At 40.4% G+C, this 20,301-nt stretch overlaps 1 protein-coding gene across 1 annotated transcript in view; it reads right to left on the bottom strand.

Annotated features, from left to right (window-relative positions):
• The window catches only part of LOC139711038 (pecanex-like protein 1), a 135,734-nt gene that overhangs the window by 46,612 nt on the left and 68,821 nt on the right, over nt 1-20,301 (bottom strand). The window contains exons 30-33 of the mRNA XM_071622962.1: nt 19,204-19,434; nt 18,589-18,692; nt 17,506-17,656; nt 14,807-14,958 (exon numbers count right to left, since the gene is read on the bottom strand). Coding sequence (XP_071479063.1) covers nt 14,807-14,958; nt 17,506-17,656; nt 18,589-18,692; nt 19,204-19,434 — 638 coding nt within the window. The remainder of the gene's footprint in view (nt 1-14,806; nt 14,959-17,505; nt 17,657-18,588; nt 18,693-19,203; nt 19,435-20,301) is intronic.

Raw genomic sequence — 20,301 nt, 5'->3', positions numbered from 1 at the left:
ACACAGATAAAACATGCTGTCGGCAAATCAGAATAAATTCAGTCACTTTATCATTAACATCAGAAACCTGTATTTCATAATCACAGTCCAGGTACAAGACAGGGATCTACTCCCAGGTATGCAACCCTTTGGAGGTCGCCGGAAATGAGAAACGGAATCCCACATTCAGAGAGGGGAAAAAGAACTAATAATAATAACTCCGAGACTTGTTTTTGGCCACTTCCTTATTTCTGTGGCACAGGTGCCTTAAATTCCTGCTATGGGTTCTTTGTGCATTGTCTAGAGCCTTGACGGAGTTACCGGCAAAACAAGAAATTCATAAACCTCAGACCACAAGAGATTTCTTATTCTTGAAATTTGCAACATCATCACACACTGAACAAAATGATGCAATTACAACAGGACCCCCCAATGCCCCATCCCCCCATGCCCCCCCCCCCCCAAAGACTGAAGGTAGTGCATCTATAGAAGATGCACAGCAAAAGCATTGCCACTCTGTTGGGTCAGAATGGCTCTTTTCTATAATTTGCCCCATCTATCCTTTCAAAGATATCTGAATCTATACATCACACTCCTTTGAATATTATAAACACAACTTTCAAGAATGTTGGAAGTTTCTTATCATATTTTATATGTTGAACAGACATTTTCACGATGGAACAACCTAAAATACTTTTCGATCAACAGTATCAACTTGGTTGATATCAGTAATTAATGTGAAATATTCTCTCTATGCATACCCATATAACGCAGGTTGTTCCTGACAAAAGAGTAGGTTGTCTGGGGCTTGCCTGATATTACAACGACTAAGGGTATAAACTGGAGTCAAGCATTGTCATGAATTTACAGGAAACAGATGAACTGTATAACTTGAAACTAGCTTGAAACTATGTTCTGAGGGAACATGCCTATAGATGTTAACATATTTTATGGTCCCTTGAGGAGTATCACTTTTACCAACATAAAAAGATGCTAAGCAATATCAGCACAATTCCCATCACCTAACAGGAGAAGAACGTTGTCACATGACAGCAGGATTCTGCCACCTGACAGTACTTTTGTCACATGACATGACAAGAGAACTCCATCACATTTCACAAGAACTCATGTCACCTTGTGTAGGAAGAGCATCACAAAGTCTGCACGAGGCAGCGCTGCCGTCTCTCTTCGAGATCGATCAGATACGGTGCTATGAGTCAGAGCACCGTAGAAGTGAGTATTACTCCTGCCGGCAGCATTCACTCCAGAGATGTGAACAGATTTGTTCTCTACGGTGTGAATGCAACTTGACAACTGTCAAAGGAGCATTTACACTCGGTCAGTTTTTACAAGAGGACACTAAAGCCCTGATTACTAACCCTGTTCTGACACATCATTTTATAACTGGGGATTAGATCAGCCTCATTCTCCTCAGCTAAACTTGGGAATTACTTGAAAATATGTATACCTTGACAATAAATGCTACTCTTAAAAGAGGTTTATCATTATCTCACAAACACATGCACACACACACACACAAAGTTTGAAACCAGCAGCCCCATCTACACCAAAACTGTAGCATCCCTTTAAAGACAATCTTACCTCGATATCCTCTCAGATAGGACAAACCTGTTCACATGTGTCATGCATTTGACCTTAGAATCCCATCAGAATTCAACATAGTATGCCTCAGCATTAAACAATAATACCTGATTGGGTATCTAAAATGATTACATTATTTCACGATCATACCAGTATCATTTCTCATTGCAAATTCAAATACCCAGCTCTTGACAACCACAAATGGGCTCAGACATTTTTTAAACCCACGGAAGACTAGTCCCAAGTATGCTCGAGCAGGTGTCTATGGGAAATACGTGTTATAGCAAAATCAGCTCATCCTCAACGGGTTAATGTGAAAATCCAGTCCAGAGATGTCTAGGACATGTGGTAAGACAAAAGTAAAAGATGTACAGAAGAAAACATGATTTCTCCCAAACAATATCCATCTCTGAACAAGTGTAATTTCTTAGGATTGGTTGATTTACATTGTGCATGAAAGTGACCTACTCATCCAAGAAGTGAAAGTAGGGCTCCACAGACAGAACTGGTGAGAAGGTCGACATCCACCACAAACAACTGCTGCAAGCATGTCGACAGGTGTCCAGTTGCGACTTGAAGTCAAAAGACTCAATATGCTGCCCCCAACAAATAAACGAAAACTAAAGAGAAACAAAATGAAAAAAAAAAGAAAAAATGACAAGAGATGATGTAGGCCTACTCATTCAAAATGCTGTCATCAAATAAATACTAACAAATGATAAAGGTAGCTCCACGTCTGTTTGGACAACTGCCTTGTGTCGTCATTTCTCAGGGGATCGAGAAGGTGTCACTACCTGACAGAGGTAGACAAAATACTGGACCATAAAAATCTCTTGCATTTTTACTGCGATGGGGGTAAAGGGTTGAGTCATGAAGTTTTGAACCTCTGTCTCATGCTGCATCATCCCAGGGTGATGGGTGAATCCAAACCAGGTGGGGGGTCAACCTCCACTACAGTGGCTAGCTCAGTTAGATCCTCATAACATTCTTACATTAGTGAATCACACTACACTTCACTACCATTCTTTTACTTGCATATTCACAAAAATATCACCTTGCATGACAATGTGTCCTCCCTTAAAAGACAAAGTGACTTCTCTGACACAAAGCCCTCAAGGAACTCTCCCTGTCCATTTAAGAAATTTGAATTATTGTTGTATTCAATAAAGGAACAACAGATAGTTATGCATCTTCACAAACTTGCATCTTTCCATATCCTCTAATAATCAGCTTAACAGAATTGGATTGGGGGGGGGGGGGGGGGGTAGGACGGCTGTGCTGAGTTAGCAGCCATCATCGAGGTTTTTTCTTTTCTTCTTCCCCCCTTTTTCTTAGCCTGTACTGTATTTGTTTAATTTTTGTGTAATTGTGAAAAACGAAAGAAATTAACTAACTACTACTACTATTACTACCACTACTACAACTACTATTTCTACTACCATTACTACAAGTACTACCACTACGACTACTACTACTACTACTACCACCACTACTACTACTACTACTACTACTTTTACTACTACTGCTACCACTACTACTACTACTACTACTACTTCTACTGCTACTACTACTACAACTACTACTACTACTACTACTACCACTACTACTACTACTACTACTACTACCACTACTACTACTACTACTACTACTACTACTACTACTACTACTACTACTACTACTACTACCACTACTACTACTACTACTACTACTACAAGCAAGTACTTTAGACCAACCCACTAATTCAACCACCCACCCCGCGGTCATCCATGACAAGGGATCTCAATGTCTAGTTACTATGACTGGTTTGGAAGGAGAGATGTATAATCCAACTCATCTGACTACACTGTGTTCCTTTTTGAAGGAATGGTGCAATTAACCCCAAACCCTCCCCCTCTTTGACTTCATGGGGCGGGGGAAAATGTCAAATAAAATAATGATATGAGTCATGCTGCACCCATGATTAGTAAAAAGAGATTGTTGATATGCTAGAGATTTATGATAATTGATTTAAAAAAAAAAAAAAAACTGGATCAAGGAACATGGGATTAATAATGCATCCAAACTTGTTTTAGAAAAGAGATATTCTAAACAGAATTTTCTTCTTGGAAAAAAAAAAAAACCACACACTTTTCAAAACTGCTTTTGTTCAGTTCAGAGTTCTCAGAAAGAGGTCTCGTACTTTCTCCTTCACATAATAACAAGAAGGAGACACCCTCTCCATACACTTGAGAGAAGAGGTGATATTCCCTAAGACACATAATTTTTCCGAAATTAGTTCAAAACTTCCTTCTTGAAAAATAAATGGCTTGAATTGATATCAAACCTCTTCAGGGACTTCATCCTCAGGACACCTTTGTCTTTCCATCTATTGTTCTCTCTTGTTCTTTTATAATGCTTGTTTATAAGATGTCTGTTTTGGGGGGAATAGATTCTTTTTCCTTTTTGTACTCCTACCTGCATGGGAGAGTTGGGGAGCATTTAAAGGGATACTTCCAAACTATGTAAATGAGTGGGTGCATTCCTTGGGGTATGCAACAGAGGAACACTCCTGCGAATTTTGGGCAGGTATGGAATTGCAAAGTCAGAGCATATCTTGCCATCAGAAGTAGTTTGGCTGGCATGCATTGACACACACAGCGCACCCCGTTTGGGTTGAACGCGATCTTGCTGCAATGTTGAAAATGTTTATTGCACAGATTTTGGTTTATTTTTTTAAGATTCTATCGGATCCAGGAACTTGCTTGATCTTGGCAGGTGTACAAATTTGAAGTTATCAAGGAGAACTGGCACTGTGGGGTTAAAGATCTCTGCAGGTTTCTTAGCACACCAATTTGCTCATGCAGCGAGCCCTGCATTATCAGCAGCCACATTATACCCAATGGGAGAGCAGAGCTGCCATCAACAAGAACAACCTAACATGAACGCAACCAAACACGGAAGCAAAAGAGATCTCCCTGCCGAGATCTCTCGTTCCAACCGACGGCGAACACGATGAGCTGGCGACTTAGTCACATTCCTCGCCACGGCTCTCCCGCCGCCGATTGCTCGCACTAATGTGATGTGCAAATACACGTTGCCATGGCCACGGTCACGGGAGCATTACAAAGTAGCTTCTCCCAAGTGACTTGCGGCGAGGGTCGACGTCTCCGGCATGCGAATGAGGAAAGGATTTGTCCAATTGGAAGTCACCTCTACTAAGGCAACCCCTGGAAGCCGAGTGTCTCACATTTTTCACTTAACCCTTTGCTTGCAATAGAATCTGTGATTATTGTGTGAAGAACCTACAGAAATGAGACTGCTAGCAACCGAAAGATTAAACTACCGTACAATCAAACATAGCTTTCACATCATTAAACACAGAAAAAGTAACTAGGCAACTTCAAGGGAGACATATTTAATTTTGAAAAATGATGAATGAACAAAAATGAATAAAAACGAAACATTTCTTTACTCCCATTCAAAATCGATCATGCAAGATTCTCCTTTGTTTAAACCTATAGACAATTTGAGATGAAGAAACTATGACAAAATCTTGTGTATTTCTACCAGCTTTGACAGAAGAAAGGACAATTTGAGTGTAATAACATCAAACAGCTAAAGCCAGACTGAACTCTGAGGACCTCATACCGCGATCAAAAGTGGCATGTCATCTGGTTGATAGGGAAATCTAACATTACCATGGCAACCCATGGCACCTGCATGAAGGCACCTTTGCGTAAACCCTGGCACAAGAGAGCTTCTAAACCACAGCTCAGATCGTATCTCCGAGACTTTAATGAGAAGATATTGTTTTGCCGCGAATCAATTATAGCACAACGATGACTGAAGCCAGTGCCCTAGACAGGCCAGGTGAACCTCGCAGCGTAAGACTTCTTTGAAATACTCTGGGTTAGAGATGGATTTCTGAGCAGATAAAGGTTAAACAGGAGATATCTCTCTTGTACACGACCTCCATTTAGGCATGTTGTGATGAAGACAACAACTCTCTGAGGTCTTTGTCTAGATCAAATCTTACATGTGTTTAGCAAAGTTTTTTTATCCCTCTCCTTTTCTGTCAAACTCACTTTTCTGTCCAAGGTGTGATGTCTCACCCAAAACTATTGTAAAATCAGAAACATTCACGCCATGAAACTTTCATGAATTGGAGCTTTGGCCATTTTTGCGACGTAAAAGTTTCACGAATTGCCAGGAGTTGACATTCATTGCATTGTGTAGACAAACACTTTTGCATGTATCTAACTCTCGTATCTTGGCTCTTCGCAAAAGTTTCATGAAAGCGAAAGTTTCTGGTTTTACAGTAGTTCTTCTCCCACGTAGGAGGACTACTGACACAAATGCTGAAACGTAACCTCCAAAAGTATATCATACAGGTGTATATCAGGCTTTGAGTTGCAAGATTCTTCTCTGTATATTCACTTTTCACTAACAGAGCAAGTGCATATTGTAAGATGAGAAGCAAATAGGTGTTGTTGAATTGATACTTTGATACGGGTTAACACCCTTTAGGCTCTCTGCATAGGTTGTCCTTTTAAGTTGTAAATAACACACTGCTATAATTTGAGACATGAGTAACATTTCAGAGGCAGGATAAAAAATATTCAATGTTCACATGTATCAGCACAATGTTTGGGCCATCAGCTCTTCTTTAATTGATGTCCTTAGCCTCCAACAATAATTATTAGCCAATAGCAATATGATTGGCTCCCTGAGTACCCTCTCTTTTTCTAGCTGTCCATGTCCATCTGGTGAGGAACCACTACACTTTTGTACATTACACAACTCCTCGATCCCTTTAAATTGTCATGGAATGTGCAAGGATGCCTTCAAGATTCTCATCCAAGCTCCTCTGCAACAGTGTTATCTATGAAGATGGAAGGGCAAACAAATTTGCAAAGTAATTTCAGTCCTCCTAACGAGTGTCTGTCAACAAGTCGAAGATGTCTGTCATTACCCACTCAGCATGATTGACAGAAACTCTGAGGAAAGGGAAAAAAGCAGGCCTCATCTTCCCCGGCTTTCGAAGCTGCAACGTCTTAACCTTCCCACGGAGGTCATCGCCATGACTAATCCATCTCTCACAGAAGGGAAACCAGCGCGAGCATGAATGTTACGTGACCTTGAGCTGGGAGCCACTGTTTTGGAGGGAGAAAGGAAAATAAGAGAGAGAGAAATAGGGGACGAGAGAGGGAGAGCTCAGACACAGACAGACAAACAGACAGACAGACAGACAGACATACACACTGCCTCCTCCACACATTATGTCTCTTCCTGGACTCAGGTGGAGCGGAGCAAGCCTGAGCTTGATTGGGGCTTGGGGGCCCTACAGTCTCGCTCTTGACAAGTGTGAACAGGCTCCATTGGTTCAGGGCAAGATTTGGGTCAAGTTTAGTCCAGGTCTTGGAAAAGAGGCAGCTTAAAAAGGTGGCTATGTGGCGACCTGGTGGCAAATGGAGTCTCCACTGGTTGCAGCAACGTGTCTGTGATATCTCTGCGACGTCTCCTGGAGACTAGACTAGTCGGGTTTCTGAAAAGTTGTGGGAACATTAAACATGTTATTTTAGGAGACTTTTTCCAGTTTCCAGCTGGTCTTGGAGACGTCTCCTTACTTTGCGATGTCTCCATCAATTGTGACCACATCTCAGACAATGATTTTGTCCATGACAGGGCAAATGTCTCTGTAATGTCTCCGCAACCTTGCAGAAACCCATTAACCACCTAACGGTAATGAGGCATCTCCACAACAGACAAGATGTCTTGGAGAAGTCACTGCAACTGCCAGAGAGTTTGCAGCAATGTCCCCACAATTTTCTGGTGAATAAGGCCAATGTGAACAGGAATATCTTCTCATTACCCCCCCCCCCCTCAAAAAAAAAAGATGCAATGTATGATTGCTTAAAACCACACAATCATGAAGGACAGAATCAAGCATTAAGAAGCGATGCAAATGTTCTCTTCCAATCTATGGTACTAGTACGGTGAACTCACCCCCAATCAAACAACACGCCTTATCTTCCGTCAAAATCTACCCCCAGTTGCAGTGTGAATGGGGCCCTAGGAGTCTGCCGAGGAGGCTGCCCATTAGCCAGCTGGCAATAAAGTGCAGTCCCCATAAGCTATACATTCAACCATTTCCTGACACCAGCGTGAGCCGCCAGTGCATTCACCTGGGCTAGACGGTTTTTATTGTTCCTCTGCGCCTCCTACATGCTCTCACAAGGAATGCCACCACATCCTTCGGTTGGGCAACAGTTCAATCAACGATTCATTCTTTGCTTCCACCATACAGCCAACCGATACATGCAGCAGGTGCTGCCAATGTGGTTTTGGTGCCTGTCACGGCAGAGTTGGGTCTGTGTTTGAAAGCAGCAGACAGGACGGACATTCTAATCATGCAAAAGAGCGTGAGGTAAGATGGGAAGAACTTAAATGAAAAACTCATTAAACATTAAAGGTATAACCGAAATTTGCTTCAGAAACACAGGCATAAAACCTCTTTATATATTACTGGTAATTTTTAATCGACACAGAGGATTGAGGGCGGGTGTCAGACATTCTAGCTGCCTGCTGCATCCCCAGAAACTGGGATATCTGTAGCAGAATACCAATATCAAGATCAAGTCAAGTAATGGCATCATCATTCATATTTAGGAATACTGAAGAAAAAGTTTGTACTCTTTTATATAATTCTAGAGCATTCGAGGTACATCTGTGCAATGAAAGCAACTTGTAATTCTACAGCTAAGTAGGTTTCTTTCTCTTGGGGTTGGTCTCCAGTCTCTGTTACAGGGGTTTGTGACGGAGTATCAACGTAACGCTGCTGCCGCCTTCTCCCTCACCCGCCCACGGACGTCTCCTTAACCTAGATTCAGCTTCCAGGGGTCCGGTCCGATCATACGCAACGATCCCATCCCCTGTCAGGTCCTCAGTGTCTTTAAAACGTCCTTCCTCCCCTACCTGAAATACTCACCCACTCAATGCTGATATTGCAATGACAAGTGAAGCCTGTTCCAAAATCTTTATGGAACAAAGCCAGTCACATGTATGTTAAAAACTGCTTCAGGTTGTTTGCGGATGCCCGAGCATACAGTCCGTCTGTATTTTCCCCCATGGCAAACATATCATAACTCTAAAATCTTGCAAGTAATCTATTCTGCTACATGTAGCCTTGGGGCTGCATGCAATATTCTGATAATCACGCAATTACGCTAAGAAAAACGACAATCCGACAGAGAAATATTCAAGTGATATTTGACATGAATCATGAACACAGCATTAGGCTCCTGGATCCACAAGCGCTGAATTATATTTTTTTATCCATATGGACACATTTGATATATCTCACAAATTAGATGATATATTTTTTGATAAACATTCCATATATCTTAAAAGTTAGATGATTTTGGTGAGTAAACAGATTCCATAATGTATGTTTGGGTTTACATTCAGTTTGGTAAAAGCAAGCAAGGAGACTTGAGAATCAAGTTCGAGATGCATTATCTACAAGCAAATTTTCAGAATGAGGGAGATGAGAAGGGCCAATTCGCGGTCTATTATTAAAAAATTTCTATTTCTGTCTGAAAAGAAAAAAACTATTTGAGTACCATAGAACATATATTACAAATAAGATGATAAGACAAAATAGTTATAAAACAAGAATTATGATTTATCATAATCATTATCATCATTATCACCGTCATTTCAATCCTTATCATCACTATCAAATCTATTATTACCATCAATTTCAATGATTATTATTCTAACTATTTATATCATCATTACCATTGTTCCTGCTACTCCTACTACAACTACTAATACTACCATTCAACAAGCTTCTCTTGAACACTACAGCAAAGTCACCACTGGAGGTGAAGTTTTCACTTTAATAACCAAGAGAGCTGAGTAAGAAAAACACAATGACACAAGCTTATATAACAGATGAAGTGGAACTACAGGTTTACCCGACATTCCACAATCTAATTAAATTAGCAGCTTTTGTATGTCAAGGGTGGAATGTGACAAAGGTGTGATCATTTATAACTCAGCCCCCAGGGCTGGTGGACTGGTGTAGAGTTCGCTGCTGATGAATGAAGCGGTCATTCCACAGCTGCTCAAACACCTAATTAGGGAGGAAATTGCATTTTTCCAGCAATTGTTGCTGTGCCGTTTCAACTCGAGTCAAGGCTGGTTCAGCTGAAGCAGTAACTGCACTTCAGCATTCATCATCCCCGCTAGTTTCTATTTCATCGATATTCAACATCTTTAGTTTCATTTGACATCTATATTGCTAGGGTCACAAACTTTCAAGGATGCACAAAATCTGGAACAAGACCTTCACAGTAGAAGTATGATCAAATTCCCGTCACACAGGCAATGACTAGCATTAGATCAGAAGTTGGTGAAGTTGAGATCGTTGAGAAGTTTGTGTGGCTGAACAGTTTCACCTTACATCTCACAAATTTTAGTGGATCTGGTAAACATCACCTCTCACAGCTTGAATTTGATGAAACAACATTGCTTTTCTACAATGGGAAGCCATCAGTCACAACAAATAGGCCCAAGATAACCTACTTGTCATTGCTGTGTTATAGCCTTTACCTACATATCCATGTTTTTCTGTTTTCTTCCATGCCTGCACAAAGGCCACTGGCATTATACCAGCTAGTTTGCCCTGTCACATTTTGCACTCTTCAAAGTTCAAGACACTTTCTTCAAATTAATGATTCTGGTATCATGTTGTTTTTATTGCAACTGATTGACAAAAACTGCCCTTCACAATGTAAATATACACCAATTATTCAGTGTTTGAGAAATGGCCATGATAACAATCATGGCCATAAACCAACAACCTCCTGATTGCTAAACAGGTGTCTGTCCACTAGACTACAGAGCTTCCACCTGATAGCCGGTGATGGTTCAGATCCCCTATAGCAGCATGTTCTGTTCATTTATCCAAATGAATGATTCTTCAGTTGAGTTGTTTCTATTACAACTGATTGACAAATTGCCCTTCATCAACACAAATGAAACAGATTATTCAGTGTTTGAGTATATATAGCCATGCTAAAGATCATGGTCATATACTGTGCCTATTCTGCACTTTGAGATGGTTTGCAGAATGCATAGAACATGAGCAGCTCGGACACTATATGCCCAGTCACTGTGTGACCAACAAATTTTCCACATCTCTCCAGTGCCAAGTCATCAGAGAAGTGCATGATAAACAGTAGGCCCAAAATACAATCCTAGTCTCTTGCACAAATACCTCCATGGCTACTTCTGCTCTTGACGAGAAGAGTGAGCGAGCAGTATTTAATGGGATCATTACAAAAATTGCCTCGATGATAGATTGGGGGTGAAAGATCACATCAGATGGCGGGGGGGGGGGGGGGGTGGGAAAGATATTAAAAAAAAGATAATTACCAATAGTGGGATGAAAATGAGTAGAGTTTCCTCCTGGAACCACCCTTCCTGAATGAGCAGGGATGTGACATCTGCTCCAATGCACAGATACATTAATCAACAGGTATGTTCTGGGAATGGGGGAGTTGGGAATGGGTGTGGTGGGGGGAATCACCTGTCAGGGTCCATTAAGAACACTGGTCCCTCGGTGATGGAAGCGAGGATGTATCGGTCTGGTATGCCCCGATTCCATCCTCGCTGTTTAATTGCGATGGGTACAATGAGAGATGCAATGATGAGATATAAATAGCGTGAGTTGTTTAGAAGATAAGATGATTAAAAGAGTCTTGTGGGCCCGTAGCACACAGCGCGATGTAGACAGCTGAGACCACTTTAACGAAAGGAAAACAGATCTTAATTGAGAATAACATCTACATGGATGGGGGGGGGGGGGGGAACCACAATAATTATATGAAGAGTTATCGACAGCTAATATGGTTGTCATAGTTACATGGTTTCGTGGTTCAAGTTCAGCTAATCAGTCAATTCACAGACCATTTGGGCATTGAAACAAGCAGTAACAAACAATAGAAAGCCCTTCAATTTTCTCATCAAAAGAATAATGAATCTTTTTTTGTTAACGCAGCATAAAACCAGAAGTCTTTATTGCACATGAATTTGAGCTCAGTACTATCTACTTCTTATATATATGTGTGTATAGATATACATGTATATACACACATGCATTTTACAATCTTGACTAGTGTATATATTGAATGGAAATAGACTGCCAACCAGCAATGACGACGGTTGCCTACATTCGGAGTTGTTTGGTGTTTTTTTCAAACTGATTCACTCTCGAAATATCAAATCTAAATATAATTCGTAGTAGCCTGAAATATGCTGCCCAAGCAGATACTATGGCCAACGGTGTCTGTGAACCATAGCTAATTCAATTTAGGTGCGCTCATTCAAGGGGTAATGGAATGAGGACTTCCTCCAGAAAATTGGGTAATGGGCAATATGACGTCTGTCTCAGCATGGGCACCACTAGACGAGTCTACCTATGTCAACATCTTTCATCTAGACACACACTCCACACGTTTAGAGTTAATCTCTGTTTAAAGAAAGTTTGTTTACTTGCATGGCAACTCTGAAGGGAGTTTATAAATACAGTACTCAAAGCTGTATCTATTAATGTTTCATCACAGCTTATGTTTTGCTTTGCTTTGTCTTATGTAAAAACAAACAAATTATATAAAACTTATGAATATGACGTCAATGCTAACAAGAAGTTAGTCAAATATGAATAACATTCAGAAGTTTGGTTTTATTTTTCTTTTAAATGTCTGCCACACAAACAGGAACAAATCAGGTTACTTTGTATGAACTCTACTGCACAAAGATTGCACTTGAACTGATGACCACCCTTTTATCGTTAATTTGGAACACAACACAGAAATGTATTTTGGTATCAACAGAATACATGTGTACACAAAACTTGAGATCCAATTTCTTCAATAGCTAACACTGGTACATGTATGTCAATTAATAAACCCTGAATATGCTTTGATGACCCTGGGGTGCTGTATTACCCTCATGTCAGTACAAATTATCAACCACTGGAATACATTCTGATTTGATTTGATCCAAAATTTGAGACAACCCGACTTCTAGGGCTAATTGCAAGTCTATACTTGTAACTTGAAAAGAGTCAGGACCTGCAAGAAAGAGGGCCTTTAAATGCCCAACACAAACCTTGACATCGCCAGTATGTAATCACCACTCTTAAAGCATTAGGCTTCCCCAATGTCTGCCTGTACGAAATGGGACGCGTTTTCGTGCAGAATAGAAATCTTCCTTTGGTTGCCAGCCAAACATTGCACTTGACCCGAAACGCGTAGGAGTGACAAATTACTCACTGTTTCTTTAGCACTTTGACTGAAACCACAAAGCGACTTTCCTAATCGGCAACAAACCTTGTTTCACACGATATTCTTGTTTCTCTGGAACATCTGGTGATGTCATCAATTTGTGGCAAAAAGGAGGGGGGGGGGGAGAGTGGGTTAAACAGGGGCAAACTTGGAGGGCATCTCAGAACGTGACATAAATAAATGTTTTGATTTTGGGCTCGCCTGGTTCATGAATGATTAGCGTCCAGCCACGTTCAGCACTGACTACCGGAAACGTAGCCGCTCTGCAATCATCAAAAAATCTTTTCTCAACTTGGAGGAGAAGAGGGCGAGGGTGGGGGGGGGGGGGGGGGTGGATGGGACCAACTCCACTGCCATATTCTAGCACAACTTCTTCACAAGGCCTCACAGGAAAATTAAATGTTTCCTTCTTGTCATTCCCAGAAAGCCTGATGCTCCTCTGAAGAGACAGAAAATGGATATCCGCACTAGATTCACAGCGAGATAGGTTAAAGAAAAAAATATCAAAAGAAAAAAAAAAAAGAAATTCAGCACATATTCTACATTTCTTAAAATGTGAGGAGAGTCCCCATGATGGACTGCCTGGCTTATGAGCTTGCCGATATTTTGCTACATTCTGGTGAAGTCCCGACTGGATTCAGGACAGGAAGAGGGAGGCACTCTTAAGGAAAAGAACTTCCTCATGACTTCTTCTTGCGCTGGAATTTCAACTGAAGCACCAATGAACTACCAAGTAATGAGTAGCTAAAGTCATACAGGCGTCAGTGGCTATTCGATTCTTACAGTACTCAGAGCTATCGCGCTGTGACTTTCATGCTATTACAATGTGACCTTCTCTTCCATCATATTTGATGAAAGGAGGCATGTATGTTTAAGGGCCACAATCTGCTCACTTTAATGCAACACACTTTTCACATAGCAGCATGTTAATTTTCTGTCTGCTCTTATGATTCCTTATTAGCCTGTCGCACTGGCAATATTCTGTGGTTAATTGCACACACACACACACACACACACACAAACACTTTTGTTTTATTCTCACACACACATGCACATGCAAACCCAAACACATAGCAGTATGTTGCTATTCTTGTTTTTTTGTCTCTGCTACTGGAATCTCGTGCAATATGTTGATTAAATTACAGCAGTCTAAGAGAAATATGTAAAAATTCTCGAGTGAGTCCAGATCACCCCATTCCCAATGACTGGTATCTCTGAGCACTATCAGACACACCAAGTTATCACATACATTTGTATATTCAAATGACATATGGATATATACCACATATTAATATAAGACCATTCAGACACAACGTCCCAATATGCGGTAATCGTATGGCAGCATCAGACCTCATGCACTGTTGTGTTTTATGAGAAGCTCATAAATGTGCATGAGTTTCTCCCTTGTGCAGTACAAACTTTGCATGGGCTTTGCGAATTGTGTTTTTACATTGTGCTAGATTCATTGGTACATAGTTTGCGAAAAAGCCCTGCCTACTTTATGGCATATTGATATGAGAGCATTCAGATGTGAATGTACATCATACATCGAAATGATAGTCAAACCATTGCTTTTCAATGTACAACGTACATTCATACAGCATATCACATGGCACATCAATGCATGACCATTCGGGCACACAAAAATGTCCTACTGTACATCCATGTTGTACATCCATGCAAGAACACTCTAGTCTGAAAGGGGGTCGGGTGCGCAAAATACCAAATATCTGTCAGTCCACCAGGTAAAGTCCCTTGTACGTAGATCACTGTCGGTATCAAGTACACATGGCGTATTAAAATTGCAGTCTTTCAGTCCGATATGTAAAGTCTTGTGTTGGTAGACCACACACACACACACTGAACAAGCAGACAGTGTGGCTAAGACTGACCTGAGTGCCAGCAGGGACGGTGTGTTGGACAGGACGGCGTTCCTCCACGCTGGATCTCCCTCGTGTGCGATCACTAGATTCTGTTCGTGACTGGAGATGGCATCATAGAGAGCCTGGTGGTCATCGTACTCCTCGGGAGATGTGAAGTGATCCTGCAAAAGTTAGTTCAACAAAATGCATAGCGGAAGAACTAATATTTCATAGTTTCTTGTTTGGTTGGGGGGGTTTTTTCCTGCCATTTCATTTCATTTTTTTCTCATTTTCCCATCAATTTTCCCACTCTATTTCATCCCACCCCCGAAAAATTTTTTCTTCTCATTATGTAATTTGAAACGCTAAGAATGAAAGGATTACTAATTCTGCAGAATGAAATGGTGTAAAGAGGTACTGAGAATGAAAGGGTTGAAAATGGGTTTAACAATTTGAAAGGGTCTACAAAAGAGCTGGGAATGAAAGGGTGATAGAAACTGCTTTACAAAATGAAAGGGTGTAAAGAGGTACTGAGAAAGAAAGGGTTGAAATGGGTTTAACAATTTGAAAGGGTCTACAAAAGAGCTGGGAATGAAAGGGTGATAGAAACTGCTTTACAAAATGAAATGGTGTAAAGAGGTACTGAGAATGAAAGGGTTGAAATGGGTTTAACAATTTGAAAGGGTCTACAAAAGAGCTGGGAATGAAAGGGTGATAGAAACTGCTTTACAAAATGAAATGGTGTAAAGAGGTACTGAGAATGAAAGGGTTGAAATGGGTTTAACAATTTGAAAGGGTCTACAAAAGAGCTGGGAATGAAAGGGTTAGAGAAACTGCTTTATAAAATGAAAGGGTGTAAAGAGGTACTGAGAAAGAAAGGGTTGAAATGGGTTTAACAATTTGAAAGGGTCTACAAAAGAGCTGGGAATGAAAGGGTGATAGAAACTGCTTTACAAAATGAAAGGGTGTAAAGAGGTACTGAGAAAGAAAGGGTTGAAATGGGTTTAACAATTTGAAAGGGTCTACAAAAGAGCTGGGAATGAAAGGGTGATAGAAACTGCTTTACAAAATGAAAGGGTGTGTGTAAAGGTGCTGAGAATGAAAGACTTATCAAAAGGCTTCTACAGTTTGAAAGGGTCTGCAAAAAGGCTGGGAATAAATGGTTGTAGAAACTGCTTTATAAAATGAAAGGGTGTATAGAGGTACTAAGAATGAAAGGGTTATCAAATGGGTTCTACAATTTGAAAGGGTCTACAAAAGAGCTGGGAATGAAAGGGTTAGAGAAACTGCTTTATAAAATGAAAGGGTGTAAAGAGTTATTGAGAATGAAAGGGTTAAATTGGGTTTTACCATTTGAAAGGGTCTACAAAAGAGCTGTGAATGAAAGGGTGATAGCAACTGCTTTACAAAATGAAAGGGTGTAAAGAGGTACTGAGAATGAAAGGGTTATAGAAACTGCTATACAAAATGTTATTGAGAATGAAAGGGTTATCAAAAGGGTTCTATGAAATAAAAGGGTGTACAGAGGTACTGAGAATGAAAGGTTTATCAAAAGGTTCTGCAATTTGAAAGGGTTATCAAAAGAGATGGGAATGAAAGGATTATAGAAACTGCTTTACAAAATGAAAGGGTGTATAGAGGTACTAAGAATTAAAGGGTTAAAATGGGTTCTACAATTTGAAAGGGTTATCAAAAGAGCTGGGAGTGAAAGGATTTTAGAAACTGCTTTACAAAATGAAAGGGTGTATAGAGGTACTAAGAATGAAAGGGTTAAAATGGGTTCTACAATTTGAAAGGGTTATCAAAAGAGCTGGGAGTGAAAGGATTTTAGAAACTGCTTTACAAAATGAAAGGGTGTATAGAGGTACTGAGAATGAAGGATTAAGATGGGTTCTACAATTTGAAAGGATCTACAAAAGAGCTGGGAATGAAAGGGTTATAGAAACTGCTTTATAAAATGAAAGGGTGTAAAGAGGTACTGAGAATGAAAGGGTTAAAATGGGTTCTGCCATTTGAATGGGTGTACAAAAGAGCTGGGAATGAAAGGGTTATACAAACTGCTTTACAAAATGAAAGGGTGTATAGAGGTACTGAGAATGAAAGGGTTATCAAATGGGTTCTACAATTTGAAAGGGTCTACAAAAGAGCTGGGAATGAAAAGATTTTAGAAACTGCTTTACAAAATGAAAGGGTGTAAAGAGGTACTGAGAATGAAAGGGTTAAATTGGGTTCTACAATTTGAAAGGATCTACAAAACGGTACTCTAATTTGAAATGTTATACAAAAGAGCTGGGAGTAAAAGGCATAGAGAAAATGTTCTGCAAAATGAAAGGGTGTAACAGGGTCAACCTTTCAATAGTAGACATTTCCTAGAACCAGAGAGCTTGGAAGAAGACTGCCTGATAGACCATGGAGTAATGGACATTATCTGGATTCCATACACTGACATTTACTTAGCAGACACAGGCAAACAGAATAGACCATTACAAGGTACTCGGGAGAAAAAAAAAATATCCATACGTTTGAACACATTATCTAAAACCAGTCAATTGCCGGCTGGGTTTGAACCTATGACCTTTGCACTTAAAAGTTACGAGAAGTCTGGGGAAGAAACCGCCAAACCTGCCTTCCAATCAACACCTCATCGTCCCTGATCTGACGACGGAGCAGGGGAGAAGGATTTTTAATTGTTTTTTTAATACTGGGGGAAGATGAGTCAGGGGCCTTACCTGATGCAGCTTGAGCGACATCCTGACGCCGGGCGCCACGCACCTGCGTAGCATCTCCACGTCCTGGAACACCCACTCGTCGCGGGGCGAGGTGATGCGAAAGTCCCCCTTGAAGAGAGCGTGCAGGCCGTAGAGGAATGACTCCAGGATGCTGCGAAGTGAGCCAACAGGTTAATGACGTGGTTTTGTGAGGACTAGGACAGGGATTCTTTGGTACCAAGGATAACGGTGGAATAACATGGCACAAAGGGCAGTAACAGGTGAACATGGCCATACAAAGATGACGACACATTCTGATGGTCTCAAGGACAACAACAAGGATGGACAAATTATTTAAATAAGGCATAAAATAAAAACACACATTTTTTTGCTTGTTGTATGTAATAATATTCAATACTTAGATTCCGCGGAATCAAAAACATGTATAACATGTGAAATTCAACTTAGCTGCGTGAGTGCGAAAAATTACTCGCGAGAAAATTGTTAATTTTTTACAGCAAGCAAAATAACATGATAACAAGTACAGCATAAATGCTAAAATGGTAAAAAATGACACCTAACGATGGGATTACCTGCATTTATCTTCATAATCAGACAGGCAAGAGCACAAAATGGATTCAGAGGCTTCTAACAATGACCTAAGTGAACAAAAGTGCACCCCACTACCAATGCATCAGAACTGGGCATACTCCCTCTCTCCCTTCTCTTTCTCTCTCTCTCTCTCCCTGTGTCTGCTCCTTTCTCTCAATCTATATATCTATTTCTTATTTACCTTTAAAGCTATCTGTCTACCTACTTGTACCTATCTATCTATCTATCTATCTATCTATCTATCTATCTATCTATCCATCTATCTATTCATTTATCTATCTGTCTCTCTAACTACCTACTCCAAAACAACAAAGGTGCCTCTGGCAGCACTCTGTTGCAGAAGCATTAAAAATATACATACACTCACCCACACACACTCACACACAAACACAGACACATAAATACAAACAAACAAAATATACCAAGTATGAAGTATGAGTTGGAGCCAGAGTTCCAAAGGGGGATGTGGGGGGGGGGGGGGGGGGCACTCACCTGGTGGAGAGATGGTGGGATGCGGTGCCGAGAGCCCTCCTCCCCAGCACACAGAGACCAAAGCACAGGGTGACAAGCTGGGAATCCTTGGAACTCTCAACGGGCTGGTGGTACACAAGGGAGATGATAGAATATCAACAATGAATCGGTCTTCTAACACTTTCAGATTTTACCCACATATTTTTTAGCACAAAGGTTGTTCCTGGCAACAAAAAAGCTTGCCCAAGGCTTTCCCAACATAGCAACAACACAGGGTGGATTCCAAGTATTACAGTTTATACGAACAGGTAAATGGAAAAGCATGTAACTATGAAAGTAACACTCATAAATTTGACTTCAATTGTAAATCGGTCTATTAGCAAAGAGAAGTATTAAGACATAACAGTAACAACACTGATGATTTCTACATTTTCATTGCAAGTGATGTTAGTCTTCACTCCAGATAATATTCAAAATATTGGCTAGGATTTTTTTTTTCTTCTCTACTTCTCAGAGCAATTTCAAGTCAAATTCTACAAACATGTCCCTTTGCTCTGCAGGCAAGGCACGAAAGGTGCAGGCAGAAAAAGAAGAAGACATTAATGTCCTAAATGGTCCGATTGGTTGAGAGAGTACCTCCTGCCTCCTACTGGCACAGTGCTGGATCCACTCCAGGTAGCAATCACAGAAGCTGTCCCGCGTCACCCCCTTCTTGACCTGGTCGTAGTCGTCGTCTATCTTGGGGTTGAAGGTCGGGTCGCAGTCCACGTAGTTGGCCCCCGTGCAGGGCTCGAGGGCGGCAGACAGGGATTCGTTTTCCAGCCACTGGCTCAGCTTCGGGCAGCGCACGACATAGTAAATGATGCTCTGGATCATATGATAAAAACGTTGGAAATGTTGGAAAAATGTAAAATAGAATAAAATCTTTGTGAGTGGACATGTTTTCATCTCATTTTGAAATAAATGTATGTCAAAGAGATTGAATATTTGTCTCAGTTTGTGTCAATTAAATACAGTGCATTCCCATTACAACTAAGTCGTTGAGACCAGTAGTTTTCTCTTGTTACATTGAAACTTCGCTATTACCGAACAGTATAGTAGAGAAAGATATACAGATGATCATGTTAAGACCTGAATTTTTACTTTGTTGTAACAAAAATTTCGCTATTACCCTGTTCATTATAACAGGAGTGCACTCTAATTACTCTTAAAAGGTTGTTATTGTTTTTTTGTAATTCTAGCAGAAGACCAAAGACTGCATCAGTAACATTGCATCTTACATGAATTCTCTGAATGCTTTACTCCATTTATCAGATTGATTTACACAGCAAAGTTTGTACTGCAATAGAAAGAGCACAGTCTGAATCATTCTTGAAAATGCAGAGAGCAAGAACACTTCTTCTAGCTTAGAAAACATTTTGAGAGGTCATTGTTTGACCGCTCCTTGGTATCATCCATTAAGCTGAACAAAAAGAATGGTTGACACCCCCTTGCATACAAAATGACATGTGACTGTGTATTGCCTTGAGGTTAGTTCTAAGCATACCATTCAATGTAACAGTTTAAGTACAAAAGCATATTTACAATGAAACAGAACTCAATGAAATGTAGAGACGTAAATGCATTTTCACATAATAATATGTAATATTAAAGTTGAACTCAGCATGAACCACATTCACTAAATGTAAAGAATGAAGAGTGGGCTCTTCCTCTGGAATTCATGAATCACTAATT

This window comes from Diadema antillarum, unplaced genomic scaffold (assembly GCF_040938485.1).
Source record: "Diadema antillarum isolate AM-2024a unplaced genomic scaffold, OU_Dant_1.0 seq00001605_RagTag, whole genome shotgun sequence".
NCBI classification, from domain to species: Eukaryota; Metazoa; Echinodermata; class Echinoidea; order Diadematoida; family Diadematidae; genus Diadema; species Diadema antillarum.
Note: the sequence above shows the minus strand (reverse complement) of the source record. Positions and strands in the feature narration are given on the sequence as shown.